This window comes from Pagrus pagrus (genome assembly GCF_965226575.1).
Source record: "Pagrus pagrus genome assembly, chromosome: 10".
In the NCBI taxonomy this organism is placed as follows: Eukaryota; Metazoa; Chordata; class Actinopteri; order Spariformes; family Sparidae; genus Pagrus; species Pagrus pagrus.
In genome coordinates this window covers 15,843,615-15,869,388 of record NC_140194.1, presented here as the reverse complement: position 1 = coordinate 15,869,388, position 25,774 = coordinate 15,843,615, and the positions used below count along the sequence as shown (strand labels likewise).

At 40.3% G+C, this 25,774-nt stretch overlaps 4 protein-coding genes across 5 annotated transcripts; 3 read left to right on the top strand and 1 right to left on the bottom strand.

The window, feature by feature from the left end:
* Window positions 1-608: 608 nt before the first annotated feature.
* Window positions 609-11,910, top strand: mov10l1 (Mov10 like RNA helicase 1). 2 transcript variants are annotated; one of them, XM_084364749.1, is made up of 27 exons: window positions 609-826; window positions 1,065-1,200; window positions 1,305-1,492; window positions 1,720-1,879; window positions 2,176-2,288; window positions 2,527-2,714; window positions 2,948-3,088; window positions 3,293-3,568; window positions 3,800-3,997; window positions 4,464-4,578; window positions 5,321-5,498; window positions 5,601-5,671; window positions 5,765-5,856; window positions 5,960-6,015; window positions 6,697-6,791; window positions 6,869-6,941; window positions 7,027-7,208; window positions 7,516-7,662; window positions 7,923-8,044; window positions 8,160-8,259; window positions 8,605-8,751; window positions 9,025-9,198; window positions 9,430-9,579; window positions 9,820-9,927; window positions 10,917-11,057; window positions 11,166-11,257; window positions 11,548-11,910. In XM_084364749.1, the coding sequence occupies exons 2-27, from the start codon at window positions 1,104-1,106 to the stop codon at window positions 11,573-11,575; spliced, it is 3,432 nt and encodes a 1,143-aa protein (XP_084220875.1). In that variant the 5' UTR covers window positions 609-826; window positions 1,065-1,103; the 3' UTR covers window positions 11,576-11,910. The 2 variants fall into 2 exon arrangements, with proteins under 2 accessions (XP_084220875.1, XP_084220876.1); XM_084364750.1 differs by having other exon boundaries at window positions 609-916.
* Window positions 11,911-15,175: 3,265 nt separating this feature from the next.
* On the top strand, window positions 15,176-17,381 carry szl (sizzled). Its single transcript, XM_084363970.1, has 4 exons — window positions 15,176-15,989; window positions 16,170-16,336; window positions 16,480-16,572; window positions 16,692-17,381. Exons 1-4 carry the CDS (start codon window positions 15,709-15,711, stop codon window positions 17,000-17,002), a joined length of 852 nt encoding a protein of 283 aa, XP_084220096.1. The 5' UTR covers window positions 15,176-15,708; the 3' UTR covers window positions 17,003-17,381.
* A 1,234-nt stretch (window positions 17,382-18,615) lies between these two features.
* LOC311263846 (prolactin-like) lies at window positions 18,616-19,701 on the top strand. The gene is made up of 4 exons (XM_084364182.1): window positions 18,616-18,729; window positions 18,879-18,980; window positions 19,098-19,283; window positions 19,483-19,701. Exons 1-4 carry the CDS (start codon window positions 18,694-18,696, stop codon window positions 19,690-19,692), a joined length of 534 nt encoding a protein of 177 aa, XP_084220308.1. The 5' UTR covers window positions 18,616-18,693; the 3' UTR covers window positions 19,693-19,701.
* An 800-nt stretch (window positions 19,702-20,501) lies between these two features.
* dbx2 (developing brain homeobox 2) lies at window positions 20,502-24,320 on the bottom strand (the record flags this gene model as incomplete). The annotated part of the gene is made up of 4 exons (XM_084364181.1): window positions 20,502-20,697; window positions 20,898-21,082; window positions 22,908-22,991; window positions 24,044-24,320. The coding sequence occupies 4 exons, from the start codon at window positions 24,318-24,320 to the stop codon at window positions 20,506-20,508; spliced, it is 738 nt and encodes a 245-aa protein (XP_084220307.1). The 3' UTR covers window positions 20,502-20,505.
* Window positions 24,321-25,774: the final 1,454 nt, after the last annotated feature.

Here is a 25,774-nt window from a genome sequence, read left to right as displayed (position 1 = left end):
AATTTCACATATGTATCTATTTCATATGCATATTTGTTTATTATTAATGAATAAAACGCCTGAATGAATAAAGTATAATCTGCCTTTTCACTAAAACAAAGAAGAATTGCTTGCATAGATAATCATCAAGCTGCGTTCATTGCATATCGGAGTTATCAGCTTCCAGATTCTAAACAGCGTTCATGTCGACATCAAAATCGTACGTCAGGGAAACCCTTGTATATATCCGACATGGCACTCAATAATACGTAAGTGTCTGAAACCGCCCATCAAAATTGGATGCCTCATCTCAGTTAAATACCGTCATTCAGTGTAATTTAATCCAAATTAAATTGATAAGGTGTTATATACGCTATATGTGAAATACGCAATATTTTAATCCTCACACGACCATGCCTTTGAGTACAAGATTTAAATGAAAAGTGAGCAAACAGAAAGCAGATAATTCATAAAAGTACACTTTATGTTTTACATGTAAATGACAGCTTACTCGAGTAACTTTAATGTATTTTTTTTAACGCCTCACCTAAAACGCGACCTGGCTGTTTGGCATTGAATTATGGGATGTACGTCTAGCAAGTTCACCAAAGTTGTCATAGCACCCCCGGGCCCCGCCCCTGTTTGAACCAGTGTTACCGCGCGTACCTGAAGAGCATACCGACTGAAACGCAAACTTTTCTCCACCCCAACACGTGAACTGTAGTGTAATATTTGTGTTCATGGCGGTAGTTTGAGAATAACCTCACATTTCTTTAGTTTCCAATCAACGTTGCTCTCACCGACACGCAGCGCCCTTTGCGTTAAGCTATAACTTTAGCTAGCCAAGGTAAGTTAGCTTTTAGCAAACGTTAGCTTAATGCTAAATAGCACGTTTTTTTCGTGTTAGCGTGATGTCAATATCAGCCTGTAGATTTAGGTGAGTTGACAAACTTACTTATCAAATGAGTTTCAATTTTTAATGAACTATTTAGGTTCCTCAGCCTGTTAGCCAACTCTAGTCAATACACAATAACTGCATCTAAATAATGCTCTGTTAAAACCCATGCGCTGCTCTGTTTTCTTAGTGTGGACACCAAGATAGATACTCCAGCTGTCTTGCAGATATGCTTACTGCTGTGCGGTGTATGCTGTCTAAGCTGGTTTCTCCATTGTGGAGAGCAGTAGAGGTGGATGGAGAAGACATTTTCTCAGGTGCATCAGGTAAATGCAGCACTCCCACAAAGAATGACTTGGCTTAGTTTGACAACTTCACTTGACTTAATTGGCCTGATGCCATGTTGCCTTTGGTTTCTTTCGCTGGTCAGGCACGGAGGACATTCGCCACCTGCGGGGCAGCGTGGTAACCCAGCTGTGCCTTGACTATGGCATGATAGACGATGTAATCTACTTCACAAGTGGAGAGGTGTTGGGAGGGATGCCAGTGAAAGTAGGGGATCTTGTAGACGGCATAGCGGTACGAGATGGTGCCCAAGGGGGATGGAAAGCTTTAAGGGTGAGAATCGTGTTCTTCATTCTTGCATCAATTTGCAAATAACATACAATGTATGTCTTTTTTTTTTTTTAATTGAATCAGAATCCATATGTTAGCTGACTTGGGCCCATGTGTGAATTTAACCTATACTTGGTTATTGTTCCTTCTCCTTACAGTGAATCAGTTTGTAAAATCGGGCCATTATGATGAACTTTATCAGACATTCACCATTTAATCCTGTTATTTAGGTAGAGAAGAGTGCAGATGCTTGGGAGGATGGAGGAAGAACCTCCCTAGAAGCTGACAGTATGCAGCTGCGGCCTCTCATTGGCACAGTCACATCTTTTGATGGAGATGGCGGCTACATAAACCAGACCACATACTTCCCACGCTACAGTCTTTGGGAAGGTACTGGCTCTCACTGTACTTGACACTCCAAAATTGCAAGCCTCTTGACCCCATGATGCTTTGCATAAACTTGCTCTATTTTCTACTCCCTCAGTGGTCTATCTGTCCCAGAACTGTCCAGCCTTTCTGACTGATTTAACAGCCACATATATTTTCACTGATGATGTTTGGTTAGCTCTCAAACTGAGAGGAGACAAATTCACAGCCACACCAAAATTTACTAGCACTTGGCAGAAGGCTGATGTTAACTTTCCTGTCTGTTGGCATACTTGTGCATTTTCTCTCCTTTTTGTTAGGTTATGAGCCAATGAAAGGAGACTGGATCCAAGCTAAATATTTTATCGATTCTACCCAGTGGACCACCCAGGCTCAATCTGTGGCCCCTTTACGCTATTGCCGCCTAGACCAGGTAACTGCATGACTATGACATTTAAGTTTTTGGCTATACTCAATGATTGCGATTCAGTCCCTTTTTAGTACTCTCTGTATTACATTTTTGCATTTGTAAAAGGCATTACACTTAATTTTACTAAAGTGTTAATGTCTAAATGTGAATTTATGCTGTCAAATCCGATTCAGTGATATTAAAACCTTGTTTGGTTATAAATCTGATCTCTTCCCTCCTCTGAATGATCTGCTGCCTTTAGGTGCATGTGACCAGCGTGTATGGTAACAACGGAGTGGTGGAGGACAGTGTGTTCTTCAGTCTGGACTCTCTGCTGCTGCCTGCCAACTATCAGCCTTTGCCAGGGCACCTGGTCAACCTTGTGATGGTGGAAAGCAGTCAGTCCCTCTACACTTGGAGGGCCCTGTGTATGGCACCCTGCCAACAGAGGTATTAGTCATGTATATATTTAGAGGACTGCAGCTACTGATTATTTTCATTATTGATTAACATTCTTTTTTTTCCTCGGGATTAATCCTTTGGCCAATCTAATGTCAAATAATAGTGAGAAAATGGCTATCACACTTTCCAAGAGATCAAGGTTCCATATTTGTTCAAGTTTTGATGTGGCTGATGCAGACCGGTAATTTGTTTTTGTTTTTTCTTTGCCATTCCTGTTGCAGTGTAAATGTCTCTGCTAAACCTCTCCCAGAGGCTGAACTCCAGAAAATTTTGGAAAACAAAGGGGATCTGGATGTAACGGACTATGGCCAGTTTCGGGAAATGATGATTGGGGAGAAAGGAGAACTGGTGTTGTGGATACAGTGAGTGACCAAAGTGAAGAAAGGAAACATTTATATTCATTAAATGTTTTCATTATTAACAGTAGTTATTTCTTAACCTGTCTTAACCTTAACCTTTATTAAAACTCCTGACACCATAGTTCTTTGGGTACAAGTCATGTTAATATTTTCATTAGTAGCACAGTGTACCTAAATTGTAAAATCTTCATCTTTCTTTCATAACAGAAATAAAGGTTCCGATACCCAGACCCTGAAGTGCTGTGACTTTGCTGGCTGGGACTCAAAAGAACAGTTCACCCTGGTTAGTGTCAAAGAGTCTGCACCACCGAGACAGAAACAACAGCAGTTGCAAGAAAACTGCTCTGATGCAAAAGAAGTAGACAAAGATAATGGCAATGTGCTGAAGGAGACTATCCATTCCCCTGGCGTAAGGCGAGAGGAAAGGGAGGTGGATATTCCACCAGGAGAGAGGCTGTCTGTTGTAGTAGCCTGCCAAGCAAAGTAAGTTATTTTTTCAAACTCTTGTAGTGGCACTAGTGTAAATAGCAGAAACAGTATGAGGAGTGATGGATCAAAAAGATTAATGTAGAATGGAGCATTTTTAAATTCACTAGGCCTTTCTTGTCCTGTTGTCTGGCCATACAAAATATACTGAAGTGTAGACTGCCTCTGTGGAGCTCTTTTTTGTGTTTTTGTATCTACAACTAAATTCCATGTGGGGACATTACTCAGGAGCCTGGGAAGCTGTGCTGAACTGCTGTTGCTGCACTTCTCCTCTTTCACCATCGGGAGGCGCCTGGAGGTCACAGTGGGCAGTGAAGAGGAGAACATGCTGCAGCCGTCTGTGCCCTACAGTCCCAGTGATGTGCGCCCAGTCCCCGCGATGTCGGGTCACGTGGTCACTGTTTCTGCTCCAAAAGAGCCCCCCAGGTATCAAAACAACTGACGTCATTGCTGCCTGAGTAAGAGCAGACATTTTCCATACCTATCTTACAGTTACTGTGGTATTTGCCTCTTACTCTGTGGGCTTAGTTCTACCAATAGATTAATAATAGGAAGATCTTAATGAATATTTAAATGTTTTGCATGCAGGGAGCTTCCAATGGACTTTTTGTAGTTGTCAGAGTCCCAAAAATTTAATAAATTCGTAATTTCAGTTTTACATGTTTAAAATTTATTAGAATACTTGGAATGCATAAATCACAAACCTCAGCCTAAAATAAAATGTCAATGTAACTCAGTCTCATCCCTGTTGTTGCTATAAACAAAGCTTCTTTTAATGTCATCGCTTGACTGACTTCTGTGTGCAATATTGTTTTGTCATCTCTTAAAAGCTGATATTTTAGACAAAATGAATCATTTAAGTCATTGCTTGTTTTCACTTTCCCACCTGTAGGCTACCTAAGCGACGGTTGCCAAACTTCCTGCCTAACTACCCACTGCCCCAGGCTCTCAGAGACTGTGTGGAGTCACAGAATGACGTGCTGGTATTTCAGCCCTGCTTAGGAGAGGTGAACATGCCAATGATGAAAACGTAGAATAATTAACAAAAGTTGCAGATTAAGAGTTGGAATTAGGGCTATCTGGACACTACATGTGTTCATTCATGGCCTGTTAAAGCACTTTGGATAATGAAGTACAAATTGGGGCTGCAACTTATGACTATTTTTATTATCAAACAGTCTGACTATTATTTTCGCAATTAATCGTTTTGTCGTCAAAATTTCTTAAAATTCAGAAAAATGTTAATCAAATTTTCCCCGAGCCCAGAGTGACTTCTTCAAATTGCTTCTTTGTTCCGGCCAAGAGAAATCCAAAGACTCTTTAATGTAATGACAAAGCAGCAAATTATTTCATTACAGAAGCAGGAACCTGCAAATGTTTGACATTTTTTGTTTGAAAACTGACTGAAATGATTTATCAGAATCGTTGACATTTGATTTTCTTTCCGTCACCTAATGGTTGCAGCTCTATTACCATTTTTTTTCTTAATGAATGTATGCTTTCTGAGCATCCTTGCAAAGTAGTGAACCTCTGGGTCTCTAAATTCTTCAAGGAAGTTGATGTATGATATTAAAATACTATCTTTTATTCAAAGGACACAGATTGACACAAAGTCTGATCCAGTGGCAGCTGTTCTGTGTCTTACCCCATACTTTATGCTCCTGAGGGAAAGGGAAAAAAATACAATTTGCCTTCAGGGATCAACTGAAATATCACATTTTCCTTCTCCTGTTGTATCTGTTGGCTCAGGTGCTGTCACCACGCAACATGCATTCACGTTTCTCCGCCCTTCTCTGGCTGGAAGAGCTGCATGCAGAGAGGGAAATGAGAGAATTCACAATCAACGGGGCCCTTCTCAGGAAAGGAGCAGGCTATTTGCACCTAGATGTTCCTGGGTTGGCTGAAGGCAGACCCAGTCTCAGTATAGGTGAGGAGGCTTTAGGAGTCTTTTTCCACCATTGTTAAATTAGGTTCATGTTTTGAGTTTTTTGCGTTACACACGAATAGTTCTGACAAATTTGCTCCTCAGGTGACAAAATAGTTCTGAAGAAACCAGAGAGCAACGGTGTGGTAATGGAGTACGTTAGTTATGTCATAGAGGTACTGAGATATCATCATTTTATGTTCTGCATAATCAAACACAACTTTAGATTTAAATTTAGATTTAATCTAACGCTCTGTTTTGACTCACAGATCCATGATGAGAATGTCAGTTTGAGAGTGAACTCAGAGTTTCAGCACAGATACCTCGGAGAGCCACTTGATGTTGAATTTACCTACAACAGGTTAGAAAGAGATTTCATTTGTAATTTCATAAAGGCATTTAAATTTCAAATGGAAATCGTGTCATATTTGTAAAACCATTATTTTGATTGCTTGCCTTGTCAGATTGACCATGAGACGGTGTCACAACGCGCTTGACCAGACAAAGCCGTTTGTGGACAGTAAGTTGAGGTTTTACTCAAATAGCTTTAAGTCTTCACAAGGTGGGATTCCTGGCATTTTAGACATGATATAGAGGACAGATTTTAATTTTCATACAGACCAACATTACCTACAAATCAAATGCAAATTACACTTTGTTGGGGGTACAATATAAGATGTGTTTAGCAGCAAGTATCACACTGATATTCATGATGAAAAATGCACCACTGCAAACACAGAACTGATCAAAAATCCCAAGCCAATGTCTCAACAAAAAAGCCTTTCGTGCATAGTTTTTGGTTCTACGAAACGATGTTAATGTATAATTAGAATTTCCTGATATGTTGTTTTCCTTGTAAATTGTAGTATATTTGGAAATTATAGAAAATCTGCAACAGAATGATGCAGTATATTCAAAAACAGTCTTTAAGTAAAGAAATACAAAGTGACAGTGCCACAAACTTTGCTCCAGAGGGTGCTGTTTGTACCATGCCTCATCATTTTTGTTGACCATAGTGAGGTAAAATAGAATTGCCTCCAGGGATGACTTAAATATCCCATTTTGCTTTTAAAACCAAACCTTATTGATGATACATTTGGGGATTTTATTTCTACTTCAGAGCTGCACACTGGATTTTAAAAAGTAGTAGTTTAAACTTCAGTAAGATTTAAATTGCTGTAATTTTCTCATTGTTGTGCAGTTCTCTTCCCCACTAGAGTGACTCCTCAGCCCCCTCAGTGGACAGGAGGGTGGATAGAGGAGCCAGACCAAAACAAAACAATGAATGACAATGAGGTGAGAGATTTTTTTTTAATTGAAATCAGTGTAATTAAGTCTAGTTTTTATTAAATATAATTGTATCTGTATACCAGGCTCCAGCCATGGAGAATGGAAAGGTGTCAACCGTTTCTATCGATATGAAGTCAAAGGCCACACAGACTAAAGGTACTCTTATTAGATTTTTGATTTGGTACTAGCTTTGCCTGTACATATCAAATAACAGAGAACATTCATGTATAATTGCTTCTAGATGGTATCCTACCATCCAAACCCATCCCCAGCAAAGGGCACTTCTTTAACCCAGACCTGAACCCCCCTCAGAGAGAGGCAGTGAAGAGCATCCTGGCAGGAGAGTGTCGGCCCACTCCCTATGTGCTGTTTGGACCTCCAGGCACAGGAAAGACAATCACCCTCATAGAGGCCATACTACAGGTATATACCTATAAACACACACACAAATGTAATTCCTAACCAGGGACTGCATTCATTTTGAAGATTATTTTTTTTAAATTAATGACAGTGTGGTAGTGATGTATCAGTATTGTGTGTTTGGCCACAGTAATTAGACTAATAACAAAAAACCATCTGTAAACACTGGCATTTATTGAAAACTTCTCCATAACTTACAAATGCAATGTAGTGATTGTGCCAGTATGAGTCTAATGCCACAAAGCATTCTCCACTTCTGGTGCCCTGCTTGTGTGACTTCATAGTTACTTCAAGTTTTTCCCACCTCCAGGTTTACTACTTTGTGCCCAGCAGTCGCATACTCGTTTGTACTCCTTCCAACAGTGCTGCTGACCTCATCTGCGTTCGCCTGCATCACAGTGGCTTCCTGCAGTCTGCAAGTTTGGCCCGCGTGAATGCGTCCTGTAGGCAGGAAGAGGTACTGCACAGCATCAGGGAACAGAAATTAACTGCAGATGCCATGTTACAGTGTGTATGATCAAGGGACAATATGTATTCTCCTGTGTGCAGTAAGCTCTGTACAGATGCCATCACCATGTTCCACATGGTTGGCCAGTACACATTTTAAATAATAGATGAGGTTGTGATGTGAACATGCTCTGTCGGCATCTCCCTTTTAGTACATTGCTTTATCATCTAAAATGTCCATGCCATGTTGATGTGACTGTTTTTTCTTAGGCCATCCCAGAAGTGCTGAGACTGTACTCGAGGGCAGGAGAAGACATCCGTCATGCTTGCTTCAACAGGATTGTGGTCAGCACCTGCTCCAGTGCTGGGATGTTCCAAAATATGCGACTGCAGTAAGGGCCAGGGCTTCGGTTTAATGTGGTTTGAACACTTCAAGCGAACAGCTTTTGTCCTCCTGTCTCTCTTTCTCTAACTCAGTTTACCAACTGTGGTTTTGTTTTTCCTTAGAGTGGGACATTTTACCCACGTGTTTCTGGATGAAGCTGGCCAGGCTACAGAACCAGAGTCCTTGATCCCCATAAGTCTTGTATCAGAAAAAGATGGACAGGTCAGTACAAAATCTCACACACTGACTACATTCAGACCTTAAAAGCTCTGTCAAGTGTTCGTATCTTGTGTGCATGCATGTCACATTTGGGTACTTGATGTAATTCGAACAAGCTTTGTGTTTTTTTATTGTTTGCCTCAGCTTTGGCATACCTCATACCTGCAGCATGTCTGATTCCTCACTTATTATTTTGAACGCTTGGCTAGTTAGTTTGAGAATTCTTCTTAAAAGGGATATGTGGTACTTTTAAGGAATAACAAACAGAAAACAATGAGCTTTGTTGATTGTTAATAAACTTGCCTGAGGGTTGTTCATTAATGACTTTTTTCCCCCTCGCCTGCTTAGATAGTGTTGGCTGGAGACCCCTGCCAGTTAGGTCCAGTAGTGAAATCCAAGCTGGCTGCTGCCTTTGGCCTGGGGGTGTCTTTGTTGGAGAGGCTGATGGCCAACCCACTGTATTCCAGACATGACTGGGGATACAACCCTAAGCTGGTTTGTGCACTGCATACAAAATCTGTAGTGTTTTTACCTATTTTAAGGCATGAAGAGAATTTAAATGTTTTTGCATGCTGCGCAGATGCTATGCTACGTGGCATGACTGGTGCCATTTGTAGCATATTTATTTCCTCTCAAAAATTGTATTACACTGCTATTGTTGATACTAGTTAGTTGCCATTGTAACAAGATTAGCACAAAAGAGACACTCTTTAAAGAGTGTGCACTGTATGTGTCAGGATTATTAAAGCTGGTCTCTTACTACTACAGGTGACTAAGCTGATCTACAATTACCGTTCTCATGAGACCTTGCTCACGCTGCCCTCCAAGCTCTTCTACCAGGGCGAACTGTGTTTTAAAGCCTCCAAGGCCATAGTAGAGTCTCTCTGCCAGTGGAAAACCCTGCCCAAAAAAGGCTTCCCACTCCTGCTCCATGGAGTCCGGGTGAGTGGTCTTTAGAGAGAAATATGTCTGCACACTTGCTAATCTATTCTACTTTGAAATCTACTTAGGTCTAATATCTGGATCATAAATGTTAACATGCATCTGCACACTAAACTACCCGTTTATTATGTATGTCTAAAAAATGAAATCCTTGTCAAGCTAATTATGTTACTTCAAGTAATGGAGTTATTCAGCTTCCATATTTAGTCAAGAGATTTTGGTCTGGTCTAGGGCACAGAAATGAGGGAAGGTAACAACCCATCATGGTTCAACCCAGTGGAGGCTGTACAGGTCATGCTCTACTGCTGCCAGCTGGCCAAGAAGCTCTACAACCCTGTGGATGTCTCTGACATTGGCATCATTGCTCCATACAAGAAACAAGTAAGACTGCACAGTTTATCAGTTATGTTTTTTGGGCTTTTTGACATTAGTTCTCGTTACAAAGCTTTAAAACTTATGAGTGAACTTTCCTTTCTTTTCCATCTTAGTAGAGTGGAGAAAAAACTGTGTAATTTCACATTTAACTCCAAGGAGTGTAAATGCCCTCTAAACATTTTAAGTCGCTATGCATATTGTTACCCAGTAGTGTAGCCTGTTCTGTGTTTTCCATTTTCTCATCAGTGTGAGAAGATTCGAGTGCTGCTGGGTAAGGTGGGCCTGTCCGACATCAAAGTGGGCTCTGTGGAGGAGTTCCAAGGACAAGAGTTCCTGGTCATCATCTTGTCTACGGTAAACTGAATTTGGGAACTAGAAGTTACAAACATCAGTATATGCTTTCTTCTAAATGAGAGGTCCATTGTTTGATTTTAAACAGCAACTACTTTCTGTGTGTTAATGTAAATTCTGTACTGCAACATATTTTGGTGATGATATGCATCAACTACCATCTGAATACATCTTTACAAAATGAAAAGTGGTGCGATAGCTGAGTTAAGCCTACACAGAAATTGTGATCCAAGGAATTTGTTTCCAGCGAAATTCAGCAGCTGCTGACGATGTTAAGATTGTTTTTAGCGCCACTCTGTGGTCAATTAATATAATATCTCTGCTAAGGTTGGATGTTGAAGGTATTGCAGTTTCTGATCCCAGCAAGGTTAATTCAACTGATGATGTTGGAACCCTAAAAATGTTTTTGTATGAATATCACTTAAATGTATGTTGCTGTCCAATTTATTTTTTCATTTGCCGTCATCACAGTTTGCAGAGTTTGATAAATGAAATGACTTCAGCCTTATAGAGCATCCCAGAGAGTCTTTTGTTTCAGTATGTTGATTGTTGTTGATTCAGTATGGCAACTAATGTCTTAGCTTGTGAGATGACTAAATTCTTTTATGACATATTCTCCTCTTAGCACAGTGTGAACACTGGAAAAAGCTGCATCCTTTCTTAGACATATATAATACTTTTTTCTTTAGATTGCAACTAGATTTTCAGAGTAATCTTCATACTTTTTTAACAATTTTTACAATAATGTATTCAATACTATATATGTATTTTTTGTAATTCAGTGATCACAAAATTACTGCAATAAAGAATTAAAAGCCCCAACATATACATTTACTACAGTTAAGACATCGCATTAATGGTATTTTTTTATTTACTGAAAAAGCAGATAATGTCACAGTCTGTTGAGCACAATCATCAGTTATAACCTTTCCAAATTTTATTCCATATTCTGGTGATTTCTCAGTTAACTTGATTAACTTCTTATGTTATAGGTGCGCTCTAATGAATCAGTGGAGAGTGATGATTTGCATAATGCGCTCGGCTTTCTGTCCAACCCCAAACGCTTCAATGTCGCCGTCACTCGTCCCAAAGCCCTGCTCATAATTGTTGGAAACCCCCACATTCTCATCAGGGTGAGTGACAAAGCATTTCCTTTCATCCTAGATTTTATAAAATGTGCTTTTGTTGACATAGCATGTTATACATCCAGCATTCTTTAAAAGACTTAACTTTCTTCCCAGGATCCATGCTTCAGGGTTCTACTGCAGTACTGTTTCATCAACGGGGCATATCTGGGCTGCGACCCCCCTCCCTCCCTGAGAGACTCTCAGATGTACGTACATACAACTGATTATTAGGTAGTATTAGTATTGGGTACACCTACAATCTAATGCAATCAGCACAACTGTTCTGCCATATATTCTACTTTTTGATGTCTATTATGTTATGTTCTATAAGGTTTCTTGAGAGTGCCATAGAGGTGTTCATTCAATCACATTTTAGCATTGAGATCATAGTTGATGATATTGTACTGGACTGCGTTATATTCAACCAATTTATGTGACTGAAAATGCACAAAAGAAGCTAAAAATCACTGCTAATTTCTTTTATTTTCTTCCACAGTGTTGCAGAGGAGAAAAAAAGTGCATAATACGAGGATGATGTACTCGGGGAAGGTATACCTTTACTCCGTCAACCTGACTGTGATCATGTTCTCAGTTTTTTTCCTCTTTACATTTTGGCTTCTCTCTCTTGACTTTTTGCATAGTGAGCTGTAGCTGTCTAGATCAGTGTTACAGTTTAATTGGGTTGAAAAAGGGAAATGTCATGTTTCTGTCAAAGCTAAATACTGTTCCACTCTGGGATAGAAATAGAGATGATGCTCATGTACACTGCACAATTATTTCTGTGTCCTGTGATTATTAAGATGATGTGCTTGACTGTGCATAAGATTTTTCAATTAAACTGTCACAGATTATTGGTAAATTATCGTGACTTGCGTCATAGCAGCTCCGCTCTGTTCATCTGCCAAGGCTGTACAATAATACTAAAATGATTTGAATGGCATTGGCCTGATTTTAACAGCAGTGCTTTAGCATTAAGTCTTTGTTGAAACCACTAAATCAGAAGACTACATTCTAACTTTTGTGTTGAGTGAGATACCAAGGTTTAGGGTACTTGGTCGATCTACAGATGTCTGTAGTTTCTGGGGGCAAGTTGTCTCCTCACCTCGGCGTGGCAGCGTCTGCCCACAAGCCCCGGAGACTGGATGTGACAATTGAGTGCTACTGACAGTCTGCAAGGGGACTGTCAGTCCTACTGGAGCCCAGCAGGATGAAGAGGAGGGGTGGGGGGTAGGGGTAAGAGAAAAGAGGCAAATGGGGGTTCAATCTCTTAAGTCAATGAGTCTCGTATGTGCAGGGAGGAGACAGCTTTTATCTGAGTTCGTTGTTGCAATGGAGGCCAGCTCAGACACCCAGTCCCCCCTCCTCTCCTTTCAGAACACGCCTCTGTCTTTGATGTATGTCTCAGGTGTTTGTCCCACTCTCCCAAAGTAGACAGTACTGTGGAGGGAAAATACCGCAAAGAGAATTTATTTTATGCAATTCAAATCAATGACAACTTAAGCATCTACAAATTGACATCTTTCTTAGCAGAGTGTTGCAACAAAAAGACTTGAGTTGACAAGTTCTTCAGATGACACTGGGTGCTCATAGAAAATTTGTAATAACACTTTGACATTAGTTTTATTTTCATTTAGAATTAATACCTTTGAACCTTAGACAGTCCCCTCACATCCCAGTTAAATTACCATGGTGTGCCACAGTGGTGGTTGCTCAGTATTTAATCTATCTATGGAACAGCACTGAGATGTGTCTTTAGATGATGACGAGACATACATTCTCTACTTTCAAGAGGGAGAAAACATTTACATGAATTGTTATTTTAGGGTGGATTCTCCCTGAAAGCACAGACGTCAGTGTAAATTCTGCAAAATAAGACATTACCATTCGCATTACTTTGCAACTTAGTTCTTTTGATTCAGCACTACCAAAGTACAAAAATGTGAATGGTAATGTCTTGCATGGAGTGAAACAGATTGACAGTGTTGTGATACTAAATATGCAGATACTTTGCTAGCAAATTAAGGATAAACAAATTTGACCTGGAAGATGTGCACAAGCAAAGAGGATTGCTAAATCTAGTGAAAATATTGACTTTGCACCTGTAGAAAAGCACATCAACAAGGCGTGTTTTAGACCAGTTCATAGCAAGATAGTTGTGTTGTTGACTTGTTTTCAAGAGTTTTATCTGCCTTTTTAAAAAGTACTACCTCGGTCTGTTTGACAGACTGATGCCCAACCACTGAAGGCAAATACTCATGCTTCAGATGAGACTTTTTTAAATGGACATATTAAAACAGAGGTGTGTTATATGATAGAAATAATTTGAATTGTGTTTTTGGGTACATTTCCCCCCAAGTGGGTACAGGTCCTGGTGCAATGTCTGACAGTGCTGAATCTGAGGAAGTTAATTGCAAAGTATAAAAAACTATGAAGAATATTGTTGTGTTCATATGGTGAAATAATGGCTGACCATGTTCTGATATTAAGGTTTTTGATAGGGTGGTTTGGCCAGATATTTACCCCCAAATAAATGTTGTGTTATGTGCACTAGCAGAGACGCTAATGCCTAAATCCAGTGAATATGTTGACTCTGAGCCTGTTGAAAAAAATCATATTTTTGGTTCAGTGTACAGCGAGAGACAGTAGTTTTGCTTTCTGTCTTACGGGATTATTTTTGATTTGGGTTTGACGTCTATTTTTAAAAATATCTTGTTTGTTTTAAATCATTTCACTGTTATTTAAAAATAACAAGTACTGTCTGTGCTAGATTGTCTGCTGGAGCTGTGTTTGACAGACAGGTGCCCAACCATTCAGCTCATATTCTATCACCTTCTCATTAACTGAGGCAGGGGCAAGCAACACATTAACAAGACAGACACAGTGTCTACAGGGCAGCCATTAGGCCCAACAACAGACCCCTGCTGGGCTCCTGGCAGGGGGAGCTTGTTAAATGTGTGGACCTATTGTTCTCTCAAATTGGTCTGTGACTCTAATTGCCCAGTTAGTCCCCTCTTACGGGCTGTACTCGTCTACCCGAACTGGAACCAGCCTCCACTCATCAGATCAAGCTGTAAAAGTTGGCTAAGCTGGGGCCGATGGACAGCTCTGGCTTGGTTGCAAGAGTGTTGTCTTTACTGCAGACAGGGCTGGAATACAGGCACAGAAATGGGACTGTGGCCAATCTGAATTGGCTTTACTTTGGCATGCTTGAAGCCACAATGACCATGACAGTCTGGGTGGAATAGAGACCTCTGATTCATGAGGGGAAAGTCCTCAAAAAGCCCAAAGGCATCAACCCCAGATACACATCTAAATCTGGAGACAGACGACATCCAAACAAATACGATGATGCTGTAATGTAGTTCTATTGTTAATTTAAGAGGCTTATATACATCAGACAGAGAACAAGACAAATTAGCACTTATGTCTGTGCCCCTGGTCTGCATCTCAGGACGAGATCTCTGGTGTCTTGAATGGGATGTTGTCAGGTTATGACAGAGTGTTTATGCGTCTGCCAGACAGCCGATGTTACTGTTGCTCTGGTAATTTATGGTACTTATTACCATACAAATACAAGATATTGATTAAATATATTGTCTTTAAAATATAAGGTTTTGATTGTAATCAAATTTTGTCTGTACAAGTCCCTTGACAAGGGAAAATGTCTGCAGCATCACACTAAAATTGCATAAAGTCATTCACTGTATCCGAGTGTTGCATGTGAGTGCCATGCACAGTAGTTAATGATGCATCAAACCGATAAGCAAAAAGAGGCAGGCTAATAGTATTCTGCATGTGGGATCTGAGTTTGTGTTATTGGCAGATCAAAGCCAGGTGAGCCAGAAGAGACGCTGCTTTGCTAATGAGAACTGGAGGCTCTACAGATGAAACCCTCCAATTAGGAAGCAGGAACACATGAAAGAGACTAGCGATATGAAGGAGACTGTCTGTCTACTAAAACCTCTGATTTCTTTCTAAAGGGACTTTTAAAGAAGCAGTTTGTTACTCTGCAAAACCTCTTTACAGGATTTTTTTTTTTTTTACATATCTGCCAACGCCAAAAAACTGGCTTTTTTTTCACTTGTGCTCAAAGTGGATATAATATAGAGGAGTGAATTAGATAACAAACACATCATTCCTTTTTAGGTAAATGAGTCTGTATTTCAAACACTGTTAAGATTGTGTGGCATGTGTCAGTACTTGTCAGCCATTTATTGTATACTTTGAAGGGCAAGAGTTAGTTTATAAGTTTTCCATGAGGTGTTCACATTATTTTTTGTACCTCCTGGATCTCTAAAAGCAAATGAAGCAGATTTCAACCTTCTGGAGCGGCACTCGGTGAAAGCTGGGTTGTGATTGCCCATTGTCCCCCTCCCTACTCCCTCTCAAGCACACCCTCCATCTGCTTACTGCCCCCTCTCTGTCTGCAGTCATCACAAAACAAGTCGTTGTCTCCAAACACATCGTCTCTGCGTCTTTGATAGGTAGTTGATAACAGACTTACAGACTGATGGGGCTGGCTGACCTTGCTGTATATAAAGCAAGCAGCTGCTGCTACAAAGCCATTCAAGGACAGCAGAGACTTCTGACAACAAGCAACCCCAGTTAAAGCTCAACTTTCTACCTTGTGGACTCTGGATTTTGCGAATCCTTCAGCATGGCTGTGTTCTTCATCTTGGCTCTCCTGGCTATGGCATGCCCTTTAATGGCATTTGACATAGGCCAGTCCACTCGTTGCGTCACTATCCCGAACCAGATGAAGGTCTGCAAAGATGTTGGTTACTCTGAGATGCGGTTACCCAACTTCTTGGGTCACAGCAACCTGGAAGGCGAGGTGGTGCCACGCTCAGAGGACTGGAAGCCCCTGTTGCAGACAGGCTGCCACCCTCAAGCTCAGGCCTTCCTCTGCTCTCTCATTGCCCCCGTCTGCCTTGACACGTAAGTTGATTTTACATTTCTTTGTTTTTCTCTTTTTCTGTCTTTGTTATTTATTTTCTGTGTAATACTTACTCCTCTACAAATCTGAAATGCATTTATTTTCTGTTTTTAAAATTTGTTTTGATTTTTGCTGTAATGATTGTGTGCATTGTGTAACATTTTATCTTTCTTTCCTTTTAGATTTATCCAGCCATGCCATAGTCTGTGTGTGGCAGTGAGGGACAGCTGTGCCCCGGTACTTGCCTGTCAGGGTCACCCATGGCCAGAGGCTCTTGATTGTGACCGCTTTCCTGCCGAGGAAGACATGTGCCTTTCTCCCCACGTGAAATTCAGCCACTTTGCCAAAGGTATGCAGAGACCACCGATTAATTATTAGGAGTCTGTTTTACAATAAATTGACTACCAAGTGCTTTTTTTTTTTTTTAGATTTCCTCTAATTACTGTATATGCCCTACAGTCTTATTAAATTATGTTTTATTTGTTATCACAGACTTGCCCAAACCTGCCTGTCAAAACTGTCCTTCTGTGGAGGAGGCTCCTGCAATGAAAACAGTCCTGGATGCTTTTTGCCAGCACGACTTTGGTAAGTTTAAGAATTCTTTCAGTAAGCTGTGTGTGTTGTGTCCTGTTTTGCCATATTTACTCACATTTGTGTTTAATTTTCCAAACAAGATAATTAATTTTATTTCCTCTTCTCCACAGCTGTGACTGCCAAACTCCATCGTCGTCGCCTTCCCATGGGAGAGCCAGAGTTTGAGGTTGAGGGCTGGGTTGAGTTTGTCCGCCAGGGACCTCTGCTGCCTTATGACACCAAGCACCTACTCCAGCAGTGGATGCTTATCAATATTCGATGTGCTAACGCCCTTGTGCGTCCCGGACGTTCACAGCTTTACGTGCTGACTGGTTCTGTGCAGCCTGATGGCACCCTTGCTATCACTCGTCTCTTTCCTTGGCACAAAAAAGACGCAAACATCGCAGTGGCCACTCGCAAGTGGAAGCACCACAGATGTTGAAAAGACTGATATTTACTTGTAAAAAATGGGGCTCTGAATCTGTGTTTGAAGTGTAGAATTTCACACACATGATTTATGACAAAATCAGGGGGCAATTTTGAAATGGAGAGTTTTTTTGGCATTGGGTGAGAGTAAGCTCAACAGAAATTGATGAGAACAGACCTGGACTCAGGCAACAAATACCCTTTGCCTCCCTCAGAAGCTCGCTCTTCTCATCATGTCCCTGCTCTGACAGCACACTGTTATAGAATGCACTCAAACTTGTAAATAATATTAATAAATGTAAATGGATTGTAGATTATATTTTCTATGGTGTATTTATGACATCTGTTTTATGTTCATGTAATGTGGAAAAAGATGACAATAAAATATTTGTTCTGTGGAATTCTACGGGCTGAGTATTTGTGTACTTTGAACTGTTAAAGCTTTGCTGGCAAACACATAATGAAATTATTTATACAGCAAAAGGCAAGAGTAATGAATAGATCCTCCTCCGTTGCCTTCTTTACTTGTCACTCATTTCACCACAAGGTGGCACAATAAGGGAGACGCAGAGCTCTGTTCACCATTGTGGTGACACGTCCCCTCTCGTTGCAAGTATTAAGAAGGGTATAAAATCATTTCAGTTTTGTCTAAAAACCTAAAAATAAATGTGTGCTTTGCATTTACAAATTGGCCTTTCAATAATGTGTAAAGTGGCCCTGGGTAAGAAGTAAAGCTGCTAGGAATGACTCATGACTGTGGATGGCCTATGGTATTGACTATACTATGTAGCACTAATGAGAAGATAAATCACTCACTTTACATTTGAATAGCCTCATTTTCATTAGCAGGCTGAACAGTTCTTGCCGGGGATGTGAACAATGGGCTTAGTCTAAACTTTTATTGTGAATCTATTCATTTATTTATGCTGTCTTGTAGTTTAAAAGAAACACCGAATGCTTTTAAGTGATTTAGCTCTCGTTCGTTGCCCCAATTACGCTAATTATCTCCAGTTTTTGAGTTTGTGTCCATGTTATTTATCACACTAATTATCTACCGCTTACGCAGGAGAAATACATTGGATTGTTCAGTTATTAGGCATAAAGTTGTATGAAGATATTTGCCTGTTTCTGCTTTTATAGCTTTCAGTAGTTTTAAGTAACACTTAAAACCTGAGCACAGCAAAATAAAAGTTTTTATGTATCCCATTTACACATGTTCATTACTTTAAACTGACAAATTGTGTATTGTGTTGTATCTTTTCCGCCTGGGTAAGCCGTGTCTGTTCTCGGCTGAGCAGATAACTAAACGAAGCGCACAGCATGACGTGCAAAGAAAAATATCACGTCAACAATTTGTTTTAATCAGCAGCGTCATCACTGTATGAGTTAGTTTCCACGAGAGTAGCTCTGGTAGAAAAAGAGCTGTACTCATCATCTAGTGCTCCACTGCAAGAAAGGAACCATGACAAAGGGTAAGATGGCAAAATGACAAATTAAATACAAAGTTTTTATTTGCATGTATTGTTATTATTTTTCGTGACTGAAAGTTTTTTCCCCCCCATAGTTTGGTGTGCTGTTCTTATACTGGTGTACCTGGGGTTTTCCACGCGGGTTGGCACTGCCCCGATCTGTACCTATGGACAGGCTGGATGCCACACTCCTTCCCTGGCTGATCTCTTTGACAGGGTCATACAACAGTCTTCAAGAATGCATGGCATCTCCAGTGATCTGCACTCTGAATTTGTGAGTTCTTTTTTTCTTTTCTCAACTCTGACATTGAACATCCATCACCATCAATCACACCTCGACCTCCATTCATCCATCACCCGTTGAGTTGGCTTTTTTTCATGCCCTGATATCGGTGTGTGTGATATGTGTGTTCGCCTTCGCAGGAGCGATATTTCTTTCCCAGCAAGAACCTCATAGGAAAACGAAAGTGCCACACACATGCCATACTAACACCAGCCGACAAGGAAAACGCACAAAGGCTAGGGGTGAGCATTCATGTTATAAATTTTACATATGCAAATAAGTGATAATTTAAAGACATGTTTTTGCAATGAAGTTGCACTTTTTACCACAAGTTACTTAAGCAGTCCTTTCATATGCAGAGAGAACAGCTGACAGAGGTGATCCTGAGGCTGCTGGGGGCCTGGGGTGACCCCCTGTCACAACTTTATCGGAGCATGTCTCAGGATCAGAATCAAGACTTCAACCACTACAGCTCCAACAAGGCGCTGGAGATCAGTGATGTGGTGCATGAGCTGAGGGACGGAGTGACAAAAATGGCTGAGAAGGTAAGGATCCACTTATGGTTACAGACCTTGTGTTTTGTGGTCTTAACCATCAGTGATTGTATTTTTTACAATGTTTGAATGTGTGTGGATTTTGAAATGTATCACATTCTAGTTAAAATATATATTTTTTATTTACTTACTGCATGCATCTTAATGCATTTCAATTATGTACTGTCAATTTTCCTTCTGTGCACCTCAGATGAAGCTATCGGGAGTGCTTGGTAACACCGTGAGTTACATCTCTCCTGAGAGTTTGGTCCCCTCTTCTGCCTTTTCCTTCTACAAACAAGGAGAACTCAATTCAATGGACCATCATGACCTACTTTACTGCTTCCGCAGAGACTCCAACAAAATCAAAAATTATCTCCAAATCCTGAAATGCACCACCCTCCCTGGACTGGACTGCTAAAAGCGATAGCATAACAGTCGCTATTATCTTTCATTTTTTTCCTGACAGCTTTTGTTCCTAACTTGCTTTTACACATCATGTTCTTGCTGTCTGTGCTTACATCCTTTGTAATGCATTTCATGTGTGCATTTATTGTAAAGGATTGTGTGTGCCTCTTGCATTGTTATTGTTATTAGGTAATTTAATCATTTCGCTTTGGAGCATTGAGCATGAAAAGGTAAAAAAAAAAAAAAAAACTTAAATAAAGAGAGCACAAGCTCTTCATATTTATAGAAATGGTAGATGCTGTGCAGTAGAGTGATCATTAACATGTAAATGAGCTTTGCTCCAGACAGCCCAACACATAAACAATATGGAAATCAGGATTCTTTCATACGCTTTATTTACAGTTGATCTATACACTCGAGATCATAGAAAAAAATATTTTACAAGATATACTGAGAGAAATTTGACTTAAAAAGGTTTTGGATTGTGAGCAGGGTATCTGTGTAAAGCTGACCAAAACATGTAAACCAAATAAAAAGAAGTCTGATGCATGAAATGAAGTGACCCATTTGTGCTTCTTACTGATTGCTATTACAATCGAAGAGTGGGAAATCATTCCTGGAAAGTCTTATTAGTGTACCAATACATTGCTTACTGAAGCCAGTGAAATGCAATAAGATGATTGACTGAGCACTTGAACCTAATTACATTCGTGACTCAACAGAACAGCATTGAAAGGTCAATACTATCAGTGTTAGTCCTCACAGTGTATACCATACACATATTTTAAAATCCTCCCAGTGCTGTACCCTACAGTTTATTTTCCTCTCATGTGTCCCTGACACTCTTCTGTGGTGGTGACCTCTCTGTCTTTGCGTCAGTGTGATTCTTAGATGGTTCCTCCTCTTCCTGAGCGAGACCTTGGGCCATGAGCTCGTCCATTGGGGAGCGAGTGTTATGAACCTCTTTCTCCTTACAGTTCCTCCACTTCATGCGGCGGTTCTGGAACCAGATCTTCACCTAAAGTAGCAAAAGAATAGAGAGTATTAGATTAGAATAGATTTGATTTGTAATAATATAGGTCAAAATGTATATAAAATGTAATTATAAAATTAATAAACTATAGAAATTGGATATTATACATGCTTTTATTTCTACTTAATGTCTTTTTAGAATCAAAGATTAATCAGGTAAACATTTGGCGATTTATGCTCAATTACCTGTGACTCCTTGAGACTGAGATCAGCTGCCAGTTTGTTCCGGTCTGTTTTGCTGATGTATTTCTGTCTCCGAAAAGTTCTCTCCAGCTCCTTTCGTTGTTCTTCAGAGAACACAGCCCTCCTGAGGATCCCTCTGCGTGATTTAGGGCTTATATCAGCCGACCACATTCGAATATTTGCTCCTTCTGAAACAGAAATTGAAATAAAAAAAAAATCGGTTTCAATGTGATGAAACTACTTTGTCAACATCAGTGAAAATTGGGTCATTGATTAGCAATTGTCACACGTGGACAGTGGACACAATTGTAAAATAAAGTGTATGTAGTGAATTTGCCTGTGAATTATTTACCAAAGTGTCCTATGAATTCTAATTTAAAGGAACAATTTTCAAATCCATCCACACAATCAATAAGGAAACTTTACCAACTATACCACGTCCTACCCTTTCAATCTAAGTCCATGCCTTTTGTCACTCTCACTTCATCGCTCAGATTTGATTTCTTTTTCTCCATTTGTCCAATTTAACAAACTGGGGGTGACTAAAGAGAATAGAAAGCCAGTTGAACTGAGAAAAAGGGATTTGATGAACTGTGAGGAGCAATCCCACGCTACTTCACTCACAGGTGCACGCACAACAAAAGTCAAGTGGAACAATTTATCCGATCCATTCAGTGTTGCCTTTTTAATCTGTACGACAAATCTGCACATAGACCACCTCTGGGGAGCACATAACAGGTTTGGACATGCTTCTCACTTCTCTATTGGGACTCAATGGCTTTCACTTAAATAGCTGATTACCAGGTCATTCCTGGGCAACGTGTGTGTCTACCCCAGTGGGCCAGCTATAGAGCCCTGTGGGACACCAACAATAGAGCTGTTCAATGGAAATGCCATTACTCGATGGTTCACTGGCCCAACACTAAATCTTTTCACTTGCAGGTATGAAGCCAGTTTGTATGTGAAGATGAGCTCGAATAAGTCTATAAAAGTCACTTTCATTGAATGCTTTATGTCCTAGTCAAGAAGTCTCCAATGGGCAGGAATGAGAGTTGAAGGACAGGAGAAAGGAGGGGGGTCGGCGAACCAAGCTCTTTAGCCACACAATGGCTGGGGGATGTTCCTGGTGCAGCCCACTTCTGTAGAGAAATGGGCAAGTTTTTTGTGCTAAGCGGAGTTCATTGCTGCAGTGAAAAATTGCAGTGAGGTCGCGTGTGGATGGTGGAGTGAAAGTGCCGATTGGTCACGGCCAGACTTGGCATTGTTGTGTTGCTGGGCACTGTGGGAAAGTGTCAGCCTACTAAGAGGACTCCAGGGACATGTGGGATGAGGGCTTTCTGATTTGTGCTATTTTGCACAACATTTGACAGGCATCTCAGGTTCCAACAACTAATAACTTCCAATTGCTGTGGGACAATGCCACAAAATGACAGCTGCTAGTCTTAATTAATACTATAAGAGTCCAAGTGGTACTCCCTACACACATCTAAAATAGTATTACTGAAACTTTCTAAGCAAATTGCAGAGGAAAACTTCTTTAGGATAATATTTGAGGTTAAATTACAGGTTTTCTGGATGTTTTCAGATTTTATGCAGGCTGAAAATCTACCTTGAAGATGTTGGTATTCACAACCAAACTCTGTTTTATGTGCTGAGAGAGTGCTCAGCTTTAAACAATCTGCCTCATTCAGCAGTGAGAATTCACACCTGGTAATTATAATCTTAATATGACAGAAGACAAGATGTTTATTAGCTCTGCATATTTGCTCTGCTAAAAGTGTGTATTTGCAAGTACAAAATAGGGGGCCCCAGGGACTCTTAAAAGCCTTGCAACCCACCCCTCTTCCCCGTCCTAAACAGCCGTGAATGGTTATGAATAGAGCTGTGCAGAGTTGAGCGGAGAATTAGCTCTTTGGCATTGCATCAGTAATTAGCTGTGGAGAGCATGAGAGACCCTGCTGCTAATGCTTAGAGAGTAGCTGAGGCATTGCTGATGAGGCATAAAACACTCACTGGAGAAGACAGGAGGGGGGCTGGACCCACCACAGCATGCCAGCAGATACTGCGGGCTCCGCAGGAAAACACTGCTCAATACACCTGCAAAGATAGACAGGGACAGTCAGTTCTGGTCGTGTAGTAACTAGGTGAGACAGGTTTGATCCACAAGAGACTATACCTGGAGTCCTGCCTTGTCCAATTACTTACAGTTGTTTCCTTTTTACTTTGATTTTTACAAGCTTACTGCGCTTTAGGTGATGCATGTAGATGGAACATTTTCTATTTGATATTTCGATGTTTTAACAGTTACATTTCATTTGAAAACTACCAATATAAGATAGATTTACTAATTCAGTTTGAAAATGAAATGCTTCAGTCATAATTCAGACATAATCGCAATTCCACATGATTGTTATTTTTGCACGTTTATAGTAATTTAATTTTAAATGTTTAATTTGTCTTAGCTTTCTTTTCAGTCAGTTATTTTCCATCAAGTCTCATATCAAGGATTTATCTTTTTAATGAAATTTAAAGGCTTTAAAATATTATTCGTTCTTGATTTTCCTTTATAAATGATTTGTTTTAATTTTCTGTATTTTGTAATTACCCAAACATTTCAAAAATTATATTTCACAAAATTCTTACTTAGGTTAGTTTGACTGCCCCATTGAGCATATACATGACTAACACAGACCTATATTAACATTTGAAAAATATCGTTAACTAAGTTATAAAAGAGGTAGTGGAAAAATACAGTGATATACTTGCAAAAAGCAACGCAGGGACATTTTAATGGTTGATCAGCTTTCTTTTTTTTAAAGTCATATACATGTCAGTGTGTAGAGTATATGAACCTCACAAAGATACATATAATATACAATGTCACATTATATGTAATTTCAGACATGTAGGTATTCAACCTAAGTTAAACTTTAGAGCTGTGACAAAAACTCTACAAATTAAACAATATTAATTCCTGACATTAATCTAACAGGTTGGAAAAAATAAATTGTTTGTGAGAGAGAAATAAAAAAAATTCCTGTCATCAGGACAAAGTGTAATTTACCACAACTTTACTCTTGACATAATATAGATATATTTTGTTTAAAAAGTCTGCTTGTTAAAAAAAAAAAGAAAAAAGATCAGTTTACCTGAGTGTGGCAGAAGTTGTCCTCCTAAATCCTTCACCTGTTGGGGACTGTGGGCCTGGCTGTGGTAGGCTCCGTGTTCAGTGCCCCAGGTTCTCCTCGGACGTTCGCATGCTGCCAGTCTCAGGTGACCACCCACTGTCCCTTCTGGTCGGGCTGTAGGTGTCTGTGACTGCAGCAGATTGTCAATAAGAAAGCATTTTCCAGAGTTCCCGAAACCTGGTAAAGCAGGAGGAGAGCCAGCCATGTTCCTCCTGGTGCAGCTCTGTACTGAGACCATCCTGTTCACACAGTGACCCGAACACTTGAGTTCCCTCTTCAGCAGTCACAGCTCAGTGACACTTACTTCTCCTTTAATCCCTTCTTGAGTGACCAGGCCAACTTCATTAAACTCCGAGCAAAACAAAAGTTTCCTGCTCTTCCTCTTTCGGCCCTGCACTTTGCTACAGGGCTGCGTCCTGATTGGCTGAGAGGCTCTAATGTGCTTCTCAATTCAGATAAGGCTGGGGTCCTTTCTAGAGTGGCAGAAGGTGGGTCTGGCTCATTCATTATGTCAACTAGCCTATTAAATGATAGACACCAGAGACAATGAACTGCTGGCCAAAGTTTAACATGCACCAAACAGTCTTCTCCAGTAGTAAATAGTTTTCTCTTTTCTCCAGCCTCCCATTGTGCCCCATACAAACCCCTCAGCAATTCATTCGCAATGTGCTCCTTTCTGTTTCATTTGAGAACATTTCTCAGTAAAGGTATTGCTGATTGCAAAATCATTCAAAAACAGGTCACGTTGGTGTGAATAAATACGGCTATATACATTGTAAGATACGACATTTTCTCTTTAAAAAAATCATGACAAAAAGCGAAAAGCTTTTTCATTCCTTTCATAAAATATTTGTAAATTCAAGCCTGATTTTTTTTGATAAATTTGGTATTGATGTTGCATTTTTCCAGTTTTCTGTTTCCAATTATATGCAATGATAAAACAAATTATCTTATTTGTTCTGTACATACATCACATTATTTTAAAATCTTTAAAATGAAACATTTCTGTGGAGGCAAATGCACTTTAAACAATACTCACAGACTGACTGACTGACTGAGAAGCTCTTCTATAACATGACAGTTTTATAATTTCCCCCGCAGCCATATCTTTTATTTTGGAGGGGTTTAAGTCCTGGAAGTCTTTTGGTCATTGAGTGATCATATGTGGCTCCACAGGCAGCAGGCTGAACCACTTCAGTATTCATACAGTGCCAGTCTTCAGTGTCGTCGGGGCATATGCTGCATGTTTGAGGGTCAGAACTGTAAAATAAAAATGGTCACACCGACACACACACACAGACATGCATGTAGTGATGTTTTGGTACAAACACGACTAGTGAGAGGCTTGTGTAACCTTTCACACTGCAACTAATGATCCTCAACATCATAAAAGAAAGTCCAACAAGAGGGGCGACAGACCCGGAGTTTAGGCACAGTAAACAGGCATATCCACACTGGTCGGGGGGTGAGGGGGGGTGAGGGGGGGTGGGTGGCAGGGAGCTCCGGTCTGCGCGTGTAGATACCTCATGCTGAGCATGGAAATTGGCCCAGACAGCTCAGCCTATTGTGCGATGGCCAGGGAGCCAAAGGTTGCTTGTAATCAAATTTGAGGTTTTATTCTTCAGACTGGTGGAGGAGGCATAGCGCTCTGTCACATGATGAGTGTTAGCTCGTCTGTGTGCACTATCTACC

Coding starts and splice junctions, on each gene's coding strand:
- mov10l1 (XM_084364749.1), top strand. CDS start 1,104: ATGCTTACTGCTGTGCGGTGTATGCTGTCTAAGCTGGTTTCTCCATTG. Junction 3,089..3,292: donor GAACTGGTGTTGTGGATACA/GTGAGTGACCAA, acceptor CTTTCATAACAG/AAATAAAGGTTCCGATACCC. Junction 5,499..5,600: donor CAGACCCAGTCTCAGTATAG/GTGAGGAGGCTT, acceptor TTTGCTCCTCAG/GTGACAAAATAGTTCTGAAG.
- szl (XM_084363970.1), top strand. CDS start 15,709: ATGGCTGTGTTCTTCATCTTGGCTCTCCTGGCTATGGCATGCCCTTTA. Junction 15,990..16,169: donor GCCCCCGTCTGCCTTGACAC/GTAAGTTGATTT, acceptor CTTTCCTTTTAG/ATTTATCCAGCCATGCCATA. Junction 16,573..16,691: donor TTTTTGCCAGCACGACTTTG/GTAAGTTTAAGA, acceptor TCTTCTCCACAG/CTGTGACTGCCAAACTCCAT.
- LOC311263846 (XM_084364182.1), top strand. CDS start 18,694: ATGCATGGCATCTCCAGTGATCTGCACTCTGAATTT. Junction 18,730..18,878: donor GTGATCTGCACTCTGAATTT/GTGAGTTCTTTT, acceptor TCGCCTTCGCAG/GAGCGATATTTCTTTCCCAG. Junction 18,981..19,097: donor AAAACGCACAAAGGCTAGGG/GTGAGCATTCAT, acceptor TTTCATATGCAG/AGAGAACAGCTGACAGAGGT.